We start from the raw sequence: 14,049 nt of genomic DNA, 5'->3' as shown, positions 1-14,049 counted from the left end.
TTCAAATCTGTTTTTTTCACAGGTTAAATTCAGAGTAGTCTTTTCATTCCCAATAGCAGTGCAACGCTGCCGAGTATCCCACATTTGATGAAAGTCCTTCTGTCACTGGCTGTGTTCTGACATCACATTCAGTGCAGCTAGACAATTGGCATAACTGGAAGACTCAAAAAGTAGCACTTGTTTTATTTTTTAGACCAATAAAGATCTCACTTGTGAAATGGAAAGCTCTTTCAGGGTGGAGCTGTGTTGCAGAGAAGCCAGATGGTTAATGTGGGAGATCAGTCTTGTGACAAAGCCACCATTGAATTATGGAGGCACAACCAAACACCCCATGTTTAGCTATTGAAGCAGGGGCTCTGTGTAGATATGGAGAAAGATGGAGAAGAGAGGTCTCCTCTGAAAGGCAGTTTGAATTGGGAAGTCAGTTTCTGCCTCAACTGCCTCCTGAGGTATCGTTCTCTTGACATCACAGAAGAGCGTACTGAGCTTGCATCTCCATGAAGACAAGCCTGTGTGTAAATACTTCCTTCCCCTGGGCTGTCCTCCTTAGAGATGTGCTGGTCAGGAGTGATTGCTTGTCTGGTTAAGTGAATAGACCTGGCTAAAGGTTGTTTTGTTAAAAAGTACGCAAAGTGAAATACCCTCTCCCTTCTGCCAGCGCACAAAGCACATACCTTAGTCTGTCAGGTGTGACTCCTCTAGGCTTGAAATACCTTTGTCCTGTCAGCACTGGTTTCAGGATGCTGTGAGGTTCTGGTGAGCCCTCGGTGTGATGCAGCATGCAGCTGAACATGGGACTGGGGAGAAGGAGCACAGCTGTGCCAGCCAAGTTGTGGCAAGGTGCTGGCAGCTTATGTGATGCCCTGGTGCAGATCTGTCTGTACTCTGTTCTGCCCTCCTGCTTCACACATTCACCACTTGGCATGGAGCTGTTCCTTTCCCAGGAAGGAAAAACCTGGCCATGATAGGCACAGGGAAAGAGCAGGAATTTGTGTATCACAGTGGCCAGGCTGTATCTGGAGAGCACTGGACCAGGTAAGTGCATACATATGTGTGTATATATATATATATATATATATATATACACAAACTCAGTATTAATGCAAAAAACATCTTGGGATATTATAGGTTAGTGGGTAGAGACACGTAAATGTCAGAAGCTATGGCTACACAATTCTGATTTAATGAAATTTATTAATACAATTTGAATGATGCAGTAACACTTCTAAACTTCTCTGGTGAATGAGTTGTCCTTACCAACGTAGGGTTTTTTCCCTGTCATGCTTTCTAGGAAATGACAAGCTCTATTAAAGGTTCCCTGGGTGGCAAGAGCCTTCCCTTGGTGAAGCAAAGGAACATCTCTAGGAGTGATACATTTGTTGCATTCCCTCCTCCAGTTTATTCCTACAGGTGTGGTCTATGTGCCATATTTTTGTCAAGTCAGAAATCTGTTGGCTTCAGAGACCTAACACATTATATTTATATTATAAAGTAACAGTATTATCACCACAGTAGTCTTACACTGACTCTGTCAGTGCAATGCTGACATTATTAAATTTCAGAGGATTCAATAGGGAAGCAGAAAGCAGTTCTTTTCTTGGTTTCATGTTTTGTGATGTAATTGGAGATTGCTGTTTCTATCTGTGACATCCATGCTTTCTGTAATAAGAAGAAATATTTGTAAACCAAGACAACCTAAAAAATTTCCAGTAAGTTAGATACATAAACATCCAGAGCCTTTAGTTTTATTTAGCCTCTCTTCAGGCTTGTGCTCATAATTGCTGAAGGAAACATGGATTATCCCACAGCTGACACTCTCCCAGTTGTTCAGGCCACTACATGCTGCTGGAATCTGTCTGGGGCCAGGTATTTCCAGCAAATGTTTCCATTCTTGGTTGTAAGGTAGGATTTTAATGCTCTGTTTGTAATAGTGAAGTTTGTTGCAGGCTATTTCACCCCTTTCTGTGTGATGTTTATTCCTTAGCTTAATGCTGTCCCTGCAGTTTGGGTTCCTCATTTTTCTGATTAAGACAGCTCCAGTCCTATCAGCATCACAAGTTCTGTCCCCCTCCCAGATCTGCCATGTGCTGCCAACTGAATTTCAGTTTCTGTTATAATGCTGACAGCATTCAGGTTTATGTTTGCTGTCATCCAGGTATGAGGACAGGGAGTGATGGAGAGATAATTTCAAATATATAACTTCCTTCTCTCTACTAGTCCTGATAGTCTGGTCACAGAAGTTGAGTTGTCTCTGAATTGCTATGATTAGACATTGGACTAACCCTAAGAGGATTTATCCTTTGGACTAAAACCTTTAAAGGGTCCTTTCAACCCAAACTATTCTATGATTCCATGACATTGAGAAGATGGTAGCCCTGGTATGAAGGCAGTTTTGGGAAAGGAAGGTCATGTTTCAGTAACAGGAGAAAGTAATGACTTCTTGAGTGGATAGCTATTCCAAGTATCAGCCAGTGACTTGAAAATGGAAAGAATTCACTCAGTGCTTCTCTTAGAACAAATCTGCCACCATTTACTTGTCAAAATTAGTATTAGGGTTGGTCAAATTTCTGTGCATTAGGTATTGGAGAGGGAAATTCAACTTACATGAGAAATCAAAATACTGTGAAGTACCTGACACACTTTCAGATGTTATACGCAGTGCTGTTACTAGAAATGTGACATGGTAGGAAAATGAGGGGTAAATTTATATAGCAGTGGAATTAATCATGCCATCTGTTCAGTCTGAAATTGCAAAATGCATGTTGTGAATAGACGAGCACAAGACAGTTTTCTGATCTGAGTACTTCTGCATGTGAGTTGGGTGTCGAGGGGTTTGTTTTGTTATTGACTTCTCTGGAGGGGCTGACCATCTTTTGTCACACACGAAATGGATATTTTTTTTTAGCAATCAGAATTGATAATGTTTTTCAAAAAGAATATGACCTGCTATCAACCCTGATAGAAAACTGGAACATGTTCAGCAGCAAAAATTCTCTAACAAATATGTGAGCCAGACTACGGCGGTGTTATTTTGTTTTGTTTTAGTTTTGGTCAATTGTCACAACTGTAAGAGATTCTTATCACAGCATGACCACTTTTAGGCTGCCACCCTCCTTTAAGGAAAGCATAATTGTGTAATTAGAGAAGGAAAAAAGATGTGTTACCTACCTTGGCAGTCTCTGTCTGAGCTTGTAGCAAGAAGACTGCAATGCACTGCTGATACCTGTTCTCATGCTGAATTAGAAAAGCATTTCGCAGGCTGAAGACTGTGGAAAATGTAAAGAAGTGATATAAATGCGCCTCATACAACTGACAGTCCAATTTTATATCACATTGATTATGAGCTAAGAAATTATATATGTAAGCATCTTACCAGATTTCTAAAAGGGCAATTGCACCCTCATAGGGTGAGTTAATTTTGTTGTGTAGGAAGCTTTATTATTTCAAAATGTTAGTTCTACTTGCATTTGTTTTATTTTTAATTGCTTCATCATGATGCAGCTAAGGTGCTTTTGAGTCTACCTGAGGATCATTAAGAAATATTTCCATTCAATGTGGCCTAAATAATAACTGAAATTAGAGAAAAATATCAAAAATTAAATAGAGAGGTCCCATTTTATTTAAGTAAGTCTGTATGATGGCTGGCACATGGAGAAGTAGCTGCACTCAGGCTAGTGCTGGCTTTGGGTTCTCCCTGGGCATGTGTCTGAGCTGGTGCTCCTGGGGATGCCCTGGTTGGCTGCCAGCAGCCAGGCATGTTGCCTCTGTTTCCTGCCAGACTTTTGTTCCTGAGGGTGCCTGTGAGCATCATGTAGTGCGTTTCTGTGCAAGGAGACAAAGTGACACCAATGTCACACATCTGGAATAAAGGGGGAGATTAAGTTGGCTAGTGATTTTCTAATCAGAAAGTATGTTGCTGCTTACAACCTTCAGAGCTGGGTTCCTACTATTGTATTTACATATAAAGTTACATCTCATATTTGCAGATAGTTCGCTTTTAGGGTACCTTCCTGGTGTTCTGAACACACCATTTTATCTTCTATCCCTTCTCTAATGCATAGAAGGCTTTGGACAAGAATTATCCTATGTAATTATCAGCCTCCTGCCTGCTGCCAAAAGGGTATTTCTAGGATATTGCAACATATATTTTTTTTCTAGTATTTGCATTGAGCTTTGTTTATTTTCAAAGTGATGTCAATTCTCAGCAAACTAATAGAAGCAAAAGTACTTGCTAGATCAAAAATCAGGATTTCATTTTTGATTACTGTGATAGATCACATGACCTTTCTGAGAACATGCTAACTAATCTTTTAGTGCCACCAGTAATAAAAGTCTCTTTGAGAGCGCAGATATATTGGCAACATTCCCCAAGGTCACACATTCCAGACAATATTAAATATTTTTCTTTCTCCTGCAAAAGGACATTTTCTGTTGACATTGGAATGTTGGCTTGTTGTTCTACTCAGAATGGTGGGAATCTGAACTGCAATCTCCCTGTAGTAATTTTTCTCACTGTTTTTATTGTACCTCACCCCAAGGGGTCCTCTCTTAGGATGGGGCTTCCGAGGTGTTATAAGACTACAAGCGAGTATCAGAGACTGCCATGGCTACAGCTGTAAGAAAGCTGGTAAGAATATGAGGCCGAGGGTGCAAGGAAGGGTCATAACCAGTGGACAGAGCCTAGGCTGGAATGCAGAAGGCAGCTTTCTCTAGTCTGATGATTGCAGCTGGATCACAGAGATAGAAAGACTGTGGTAAGGAATCTCTATGTGAAATGCTGATTTGGGAAAAAAAAATCAAAAATATTATTTCCATCTCCATTATGATTTTTATGGCCAATCTGTTAGGTGAAAACTGGAGGGGTAGCTGCACTGCCTTCTCCAGCACCCAGGGACTGTTGGCCTTGCATTCAGCCTGGGCTTACATGGGTTGTGGGGCTGCACTCCCCTCCACCCTGCAGGCAAGAGGTGTCTGATACATTTGCTCCATTTCTGCTGGTTTGGTAGGGAAACTAATTAGGCAGGCAGACAGTGCCTGGAACATGTTTTGAAAAAAAGGTTATTATTCTTTGTGTTCTTCCTCTTATCTTGTCTTTAGTAATTTGCCTTTTATTGCTTACTTTTATATCCTCTCAGCATTGATGCTGAATGCTAAATAGTCTGGGTGAATGTATTTCAAAGTTATCGTAAATTTTACAGACTCTAGATTTATTTTCCTTATCTATTGCTTTCTCACAGAGCTCTCTCCCTAAGCTTTTCCTCTCAGTCTTTAGGATTAGGATTACCCTGGAGCGCAGAGATTTGTATTTCTTTTCATTCTCTTTGACATAGGAGGCTCCTGTGATCTTGGCAGTGTTAGACTGAATCAGTGAATCCTTAAGACTAGAAAAGACCTCCAAAATCATTGAGTCCAACCTTTGATTGAACACCACCATGTCATCTAGACCACAGCACTAAGTGCCACCTCCAGTCATTTCTTGAGCACCTCCTGGGGTGCTGACTCCACCAATTCCCTGGGCAGCCTGTTCCAATCCTTAATCACCCTTTTGGTGAAAATATTCTGGTGTCCAACCTGAACCTCTCCTGGTGCAGCTTAAGGCCATTTCCTTTTGTGCCATCGCTGCTTGCCTGGGAGTAGAGGCCATCTCCCACCTGGCTACAGCCTCTTTTCAGGTGGTTGTAGGGAGTGATGATATCACCCCTTTTCTCCAGGCTAAACATCCCTAGATTTTTCAGCCACTCCTTTTAGGACTTACTCTTGAGACCCTTCCCAAGCTTCACTGCTCCTCTCTGGACACACTCTGGATTTTCAAAGTACTTTTTGTAGAGAGTGGCCTGGAACTGGACACAGAATTTGAGGTGTGGTCTCACCAGTGCCAAGTACAGATCTCTTCCCTAGTCAGGCTGGCCACATTATTGCTCCTACAGGCCAGGATACCATTGGGCTGCTTGGCCACCTGGGCACATGCTAGCTCATCTTCAGCTGGCTGTCAACCAGCACCCCCAAGTCCTTCTCTGGGCTGCTTTCCAGCTGCTCTTCCCCAAGCTCATAATGCTGCGTGGTGGTGGTGTGACTGAAGTGCAGCACACGGCACTTCGCCTTATCAAATCTGATGCAGTTGGCCTCAGCCCATCAATGCAGCCTGTCTAGATCCCTCTGCACAGCTTTCCTACCTCCCAGTGGATCAACACTCCCACCCAAATCAATGCCATCTATAAGGCTTCCCTCACTCCCCTCATCCAGGTCTTTAGTCAAGGTGTTAAACAGGACTAGCACCGATACTGGGCCCTGGGGAACATCACTAGTGACTGGCCACCAACTGGATGTAGCACTGTTCACCACCAAGGTGACGTGTGAGAGCCTGCTGCTCTCAGACCAAGGGGAGGCCTGATGGTGTATGCCTGTTTCCCAACCCAAAATCTGATTTTGGTGACTTCAGGAACCTTGTTTTGGCAGGGTAAGGCTGGTCACTCTCTGTGGCAGTCAGCCCTCCTTCACTGCACACCCAGCTGCACAGCAGCAGGGATAGGAGGCGTATTCCCCAGTGAAGTGTTTGGATGTCTGAGAGCGAGGAAGCATTGATGTATGCTGGGTGATTTCCATCCCCTCAAGAGCTGGTGGAGATGTGAATAGGAGCAGTAGCAGGACTTAAATCTCCTCTCCAGCCTACTTGAGAATGGCTGCTGTGTATGTGGGAAGACACCCAGGAGAACAATGCAGTGGTGCAGCTGAAAAAATGCTTCATAACTAGTATGGAACTGAAAATGTTGTTGGGGTGAACTGAAAGATGCCTGGGGTTTGAGAGAGCATATAAGGACAGGACAAGGGAACACTTGGCTTGTGAGAAAGAAGTCATTGGAGTCTTGATACCTCCTTTGGGGAGAATGGATAGTATGTGACAGTCACTGGTGTGTGTGTGAGTCACTGCTGGCAGCAGGGGGCTGCAGGCTGTGAAGTCTGAGGCAGCAGCTCAGACATGCCTCCCAGCAGGAGCAGAGCTGTGAAGCCAGGCAGTGCTGGGGCACTTTCTGTTTGCACTCCAGGCATCTGGGGGTGGTTTGTGGGCAAACAGCAGCTTCTCCTTATGCTACCACACACACAGTTCGTTGACATGCTGTTTGTGAAGGTATTGGAGTGCTTGCAGGCACATACCTGTAACTTGGATGGGTTCAACATTTTTCAGTAGGAGTCTGTCTAGTGGGATGGGCTGGTCTAGCACTGTGCAAAATCCCCCCTCTCTTATGAAGGACTGCAGCTCAGGACTGAGGGAAGGACAGACAGGGATTAAATTGGTGTCCGAGCCTCCATATTTCTGGGAATAGAAAATGAAGCTGGTTAGCAGGTTGTCTGCCATCTGCTCATGAGATATAGGCACTAAACAACTCCAAATTATGTGCTTTCTCTTATCAAAATACACAGCTTATTTGCCTGAGGAATCTTAGAAAAACTGACTGGTACCTGGAGGTCTCTTGCAATGTCACACTTTGCATTAAAAAGCTACAAAAGAAACACAATACAAGTCCACAAGTAGAAGACAGTCATAAGCATTCCAGAAGTATTTTCCCCCTTTCCCTCTTTATTTTAATAGCAGTTTTTTTTTTTTTTTTCCCTTCCTTGGGGGTAAGTTTCCTTATCTCCCCTCCTGCATATGCACAAGACAGAATTCCTGGAGCTCCAGATGAGTAGCAGCCCTTCACAGAAAGTTCACCAACACACGTCCGTGGGACAACCCTCAAAGAGATTTGCCTAAGGGTACCAGGTCCCTTGAATTTCTGCTTCCTTTACCAGCCCTGTTGCTAAGGGATGGTGCTGTGATTCTAAAGCCTTTCACTATGTGCTTTCTCTATCTCCTTTGTCTCTAAAGCAGAACACCTGCTTCTTAAAAAAAAAAAACCCAAAAAATAGGAGATTATCACAGGTTCATTTAGACTCAGTTTACATCAGTTTCATAAATTTAATTAGCTAAATGCACTCCTACACTGAAGCTTTAGGAATTTCAGGTCATCCAGTTCTTCTGTTGGTGTCTAAATACAGATATTTATCATCTATAGAACTCTACAGAATCATTCCTCAAGAAACATTTTCTTAAAAGGAGTCATTATATCTCATTTTTAAATTTGGGGAAATCAAGGCAAAGAGAGGACAACAAGCAGTATAGCCAACCTTCCATAATTTTAGCCTTTCTCTGTTTTTTTTTTTTTTTTCCTTTTAATTTATTTTTTCTTCTTTCCAGCAGTTCTGATATCTCTGGGATAAAAAATTCCCAGGTTGCAGGGACTGTTAAAAAAAGTCTTACATTCCTGAAACTTTTCTGAGCTTTAGGAGTCCAGCACATCAGAACAACATCAGGAAGATATTAAGGTCTTTTAATGTAAATTCTGCCAGTAATAGTGTTCCTGCACCATACTGAGCCTAGAAGCAGGCTTTTGAATCAGTGTTATGGTTTGCTAGTCACATAAGGAAGTATCAGCTTTTCTTCATGCTGATTAGCCATCTTGTATTTTTATCATTAGATCAATCTTTCAAAGTATGCTCAAAAGCCATCTAAAAGTTAAAAAATGTAACAACTGCAACCATGTGTATCTCTTGACAATATTACCTTTTTGTTACGTTTAATTTTGGTAATTAGTAGGAAATCATCAAATAAAAAGAGGTAGACATCAAGGAGTCTTGTGCTTTCTGAGAAGGAAAACAAAAAATCAGTTTTATGGTGTGATTATTTTAAGGAATTCCTACTACTAAGATGAGGCACATCTATGAATCACTGCACCTAACAGAATGCTTTTAACAAAGCAGTCTTGTTTCACAGTTACTCGTCCTCCAGTCTTCATTCTCAAATGCACTAAATAATATGTTTCAGTCATTTTGGCTACTAAATTTGTACCTTGTAGCAGCTACCTCATTCTGACATAACAACTACTTGCTTGCCAGGAAAAAGGACAATAAATAATCATACAGACTATCATCCTATTGGCAGCTTGGCTGTATCTCAGTCTCTCTCTGATAAACTATGCAGTTGCTTTTTCTTTCCTGCACCTGCCCAAATGCTGTTGCAGAGGTTCATTCTGGACCTACCATAACAATGTATAATTCTGTTAGGCTATGTCTGGACGCCAGGGGATTCAGAGACTTTACCTGCTAGCATCAGCTTCCCTTCATGAATGAGAAGTCTGTTCGCTGAAGACAAAATGTTTTCACTGCTGTTTTCTTTTAAGTTTTGCTTCAAACACTTGACCCAAAAAAAGAGAGAGAGAATGGGGGAATCATGCATAATGGATGATGAACTGGGAAGCATCCAGCAGCTAAACAAGATGAGTATTTGTGTGTTCTTACCTCAGGCTAAGTACATCACACAGCTGATAACTGAGCATGCCTGTGTTTCTTCAGCAGTGCTATTGCTTAAATGTATTTATGCTTTTGCAATGTTAAGCTGGGTTTTACTTTTCCAAATTGAGTTTAATAGTGCTTGCAGCCCTGTTTGTATGTGAACAGACATAATCCTTGAGATGAGACCCACTTGATGATGTTACCATAGTGCTGCTTAAAGTCTGTCTGGCTAACGGGTTAGCTATGGCAAAAATGTGCACACCCAGCTATGCTGTGTAATTTTTTTGTAATTCAGTTTAAGTGTAAATGGGAAGTTCTTTGGCTCAGCTTGAGAAGTGAAAGAGGCAAATAATTTCTACTTTATTGAATGCTGGTAATACTTATATCTATCCCATTTCCTTCTGTCCCCTAAAAACAAATACAGTAGAGTCCTCCTGGACTGTATCGCTGCCCTCTCTTGGATGCTGAGAGCAGCCCATGCTGCCATCCAAGGCACTGTGTGTGTTCAGCTACAGCACTTGCAGTGCCTGGGCTGCAGCTGCTCCTGTTAGAGCAGAGCCATCCCCACTAACTAGAATACAGACAACCAGCCAACTTTAGACCACACTATGAAGACAGATAGGAAACTAAACTCTCCTCTAAAAAAACAAGTCCTTTAAAATCTGCTTACCTCTGGGACAAAGAACCTTTTGTCACGATCCCAGACCTGAGGCCAAATTATGACCTCTTGCAGCTGCCTGAACTTCTGAAAGTTGTCCAACCACTTGACTTTACCTTCCAGATCCCCTGAAATGTGTAAAACACCAGTTACTGCCAGGGCTGGCAAAAGCAGTCCTGTTTCTAGAAGATGCTGATTTTCTCCAGTGAAAGCTGAAGTACCTTACATGTGAGGCCCCAGATGAAATCTTGAGCTCATTGTAAAAAATATCTAAACTCTACTTAGATCAGCAGGGACATAATTTCAATTCATGCATTCAGAGATGCTTAAATTCACTGCTAAATGAAAAGGTTGTGTTTACAAATCTGTCTGGGGAAAAGGAAATAATGTAAAACTCAATTAAAGTGTAATCTTCAAAATTTCTTCAAAAAAAGTCCTGTCTGGTATGGTGTGAGAAAAATAATTTTCATTATATACAGCCTGATAAAAACATGAATGAGAATGGATGACATGAATAAAGACTGTTGAAATGAATGAGAATTAATTTCTGAGGAAGTGTTGCCAGAAGTGACTGAGGTAGGGGGTCACTCAAAATGTGAAAAATGGGGACTGTATCTTTGCTGATTCAAGGCCATTATGGGGAAAGCTTTAATGGACCTGCAACTGAAATTTCAAGTCTTTCAATGGAGTGATATTGCAGATAATGGTTTCAGACACATACCTCCCCACTACAAGGGAGTGCTTGGACTAGAACTATTCCTTATGTTACTGGTTCATTGATCAAAACATGAAGGCACATCTTTGTCAATGTCTGTGAGTCAAGAGGGGTCACCCTTCTATCTTTGGTTTGCTTCATCCAGAGGTGTATAATTTCTGGAATGACCTATTTATTCTGTCAGTAATACTCTCCAAACATCCCATGGTCTTTTGGGGCCACACCTAAAACTGCTGTCATTATATATGTTAAATATATAAATATTATATTTAAAAAATCAGAGAAAAAATTAATATCTGGACCAGCCACTTGTTTTCTGCAATAGCCAGAGAAAATCTATAGCTGAGATAACTTTACATAGTAGGACCCTGGCATTAGTGAAAGGTCACGGACATAATATTCCCCTTGTGAGTGCAAATTTATCCTATTAAGGATCAGCCCTAAAAAAATCCTCCTTAGACATAAATCCAACTGAAAGACTTCTTTGTTTGAGATCTTTCTTGATATGGTCCAATTTGAGATCTGCTTTTAATTTTTTGCCTGTCACTGCAGATGATTCTAAGAAAATACAAGTGAGTCACTGATTTGGGAGTCCTGTGACCTTGCTCAGAGAGGCTTTGACAACACAAGGTGGCCCAAATAATTCCCCAGAATGAAGGTCAGGATTGTAGGAAGGCACACACATCCTTGTTGCTTTTCTGCGGAGACACTTGACCAATTCATACTTCAAAGGACGTACACAAAAAAGCCACATGGCTTTCGAATTTTGACTTTTAACCTTTGTTACTTACTTATAGACTTTTCCACCTTCTCTTTAAGTGACTGGATAAAATTTTTCTCTGTTTCGTCAGTGCTCCTCTTCCAGATGTTGTTGAGGAGGAGGGGATATCGTGTCAGTCGATGCAGAGGAGCAACCAGCAGCTCTGGCAGATGTAACCTTTTGCACTGTTCATTTTGTTCACACCACTGCTGGAGACAAAGAAAATGTGCCTTAGGCTTCAGCTTCCTCCTGGCTAGGAGGTAGCAAACAGTTTTCTGCATCATTAGCTGCCTGTAACAAGTCAGGGACTAATGAAAGATGAGTGTCTCACTCTGTGAGAACAAGGGCAGTATAAAGTCTCTTGTCATAGTTTAACCCAGCAAGTATCTAAACCACACAACCACTCATTCACTCTTCACTCCCTCCTGTGGGATAGGGAAGAGAAATGGGAAATAAAAAATAAAGTTTGTAGTTTGAGATAAAGGCAGTTTAATAGAATAGAAACAGAACGGAAAAAATAACAGAATATACAAAACAGATGGTGCAGAATGCTCACCACCCACTGGTCCATGCCTAGCCAGTCCCAGAGCAGAGGCCCCTCCAGCCAGCTTTCCCTCTAGTTTATGTACTGAGCAGGACACCATATGGTATGGAATACCCCTTGGGTCAGTTTGGGTCACCTGTTGTGGCTGTGTCCCCTCCCAGCTTCTTGTGCCCACCAGACTCCTCGCTGGTGGTGGTAAGAGACAGAAGAGTCCTTGATTTAATGCAAACCACTTAGCAACAAGTAAGCATCAGTGTGATATCAAGATTACTCTCATCTTAAATGCAAACCACAGCACTATACCAGCTACTAGGAAGAAAATTAACACAATTCCAGCCAAGCCAAGGAGAGCTCTCTACAGAGGGAATTGCATTGCCCCTCCAGATTCAGTTTCTGCATTGCTGCTTATCATTCCAGATGCTGTGGTCATGCTGTCATATCAAGTAGGGCTCTTACTTAGCTGCTGTTTTAGTTTTATCAGGAAGACCAGAGCAAATTAACCTGGGTTAGGTTTGTAAGCCACCTTATATTTTGGGGTCACTGCTACTTGCCACTGGGGAACATTTTTCCTAGGTGTGAATATATGAAATCTTCATCAGTGAGCAAGTAATGTGAAACTCTTAAGGCCCAAGCTGCAGAGCTTGCTTGCCACAAAAAGATGTCCTTCCAGTTTTGGGCTAGCTGTGAGAAAAGCCCACTACTTCAGGTTTCTCTTTCTAAACCTGTAATGTTGAAGATTAATCTTAAGTATTTACAGGACACACTGGTCTGCTAGTGATGTCAGAAAGAGCAGAGCCTGAGATCCCCACCACTGCACTGGCTGGTGTCAGCAAAAACAAAACCTGCTGTAGTGCTGCAACTTGATAAAGAGTCCACTGATTGCTCTTTCCAGCCTTAGAGGGAGATAAATTCTCCCTTGTAGTGTTTTGATGCTCAAGTAAAACATTTGAAATTGATTTTTATGTTTTTTTTTTCCTGTAACCATTTCACTTTGTTAAGGTGGAGGTCACTGAGTCAAGAGATTATGTACAAAGCACATGAAAGAGGCTAGTAGTTTGTATTTTCTGCCTGCAAAAAGGCAGCCCAGCTCTTCCCCCCCCTTATCTGTTCTAAATTACAAGTAGGGACTTTCACACATGCAGGTGAAGATACACTCAGAAGGGTGACTTCCCATCGCTGATAGGCTCTCTAGTTCAAAAAATCCATGTGAAATGCTGTCTACACAGTTTTGTTTCTAATAAACTTCCCTAGTTTGCTGTTAAAATCCTGTCATAAGGTAGGAAGGCTGAAGACAACAACAACAACAAGAATAGCAATAACAACATCACTTTACCTTCAGGTAGATGCTAAAATCTTCTCTCTGTCTCAGTTTTTCCAAGTAGAAGATGGCAGAGGTATAATTAAGGCAATAAATCTGATGTGTCTGGCAGAGGTCACCCTGGAAAAACTGCATAAAAGGTTTGGAAATTTACCAAGAAAGAAAAATATAATGACAAAGAGAGAAACGGGGGTTTTTGGTTTGTATTGTGCATCTTATATGAAATTTCCTTGTACCTAGGAAAATAAAGAGGGAAAGAGGGAATTAAAAAAGGGCAATTTAAACAGCAATAGAACTGTAAAGTAGCAAAAATAGCACAACAATACTTCAGTAATGCATGGGAGTAGAGTTTTAACAGATCTGCAGAGGTGTGACACAGTCTTAGACTTTGTTCTCATTAGAAATAAATGTTGTGAAATTCATATGGAAGTTGAAGATGAAACCCACTATTTCTGAAACAGCTTTGATGTCTTCATGTATTATAGTATCTTATATCTGAGTATGCTCTTAGAAATAACAGGATAGCCTCATTTACATTGGAGATGTTGAATGTCATGCATGATAAAATGCAGCTTTGTCTGCAATTTTGTCTGTCTACACAAACATTATCAATAAGAATGCCTGAAGTCAGAGGTCACAGGGGCAAGAAACCAAGCTCTAGCCTGAATTTCTCTGTTAAAAATCTTAACACTGAGGTAGTCTTCTAGTATTTCCCAGAAGTTTTCTA

The 14,049-nt window shown here is 41.5% G+C and overlaps 2 protein-coding genes across 2 annotated transcripts in view; one reads left to right on the top strand and one right to left on the bottom strand.

Annotated features, from left to right (window-relative positions):
- The window catches only part of EEA1 (early endosome antigen 1), a 65,090-nt gene extending 64,890 nt beyond the window's left edge, over positions 1–200 (top strand). The window contains exon 31 of the mRNA XM_053977432.1: positions 23–200. The gene's annotated coding sequence lies outside the window, so the exon portion shown is untranslated. The remainder of the gene's footprint in view (positions 1–22) is intronic.
- A 1,351-nt stretch (positions 201–1,551) lies between these two features.
- Positions 1,552–14,049, bottom strand: part of PLEKHG7 (pleckstrin homology and RhoGEF domain containing G7) — a 29,805-nt gene continuing 17,307 nt past the window's right edge. The window contains exons 9-16 of the mRNA XM_053977430.1: positions 13,338–13,451; positions 11,492–11,666; positions 9,998–10,113; positions 9,136–9,229; positions 8,600–8,679; positions 7,153–7,312; positions 3,169–3,266; positions 1,552–1,659 (exon numbers count right to left, since the gene is read on the bottom strand). Coding sequence (XP_053833405.1) covers positions 1,552–1,659; positions 3,169–3,266; positions 7,153–7,312; positions 8,600–8,679; positions 9,136–9,229; positions 9,998–10,113; positions 11,492–11,666; positions 13,338–13,451 — 945 coding nt within the window. The remainder of the gene's footprint in view (positions 1,660–3,168; positions 3,267–7,152; positions 7,313–8,599; positions 8,680–9,135; positions 9,230–9,997; positions 10,114–11,491; positions 11,667–13,337; positions 13,452–14,049) is intronic.

Source organism: Vidua macroura, chromosome 5 (assembly GCF_024509145.1).
Source record: "Vidua macroura isolate BioBank_ID:100142 chromosome 5, ASM2450914v1, whole genome shotgun sequence".
Classification (NCBI taxonomy): Eukaryota; Metazoa; Chordata; class Aves; order Passeriformes; family Viduidae; genus Vidua; species Vidua macroura.
This window is presented reverse-complemented; position numbering and strand designations above follow the sequence as displayed.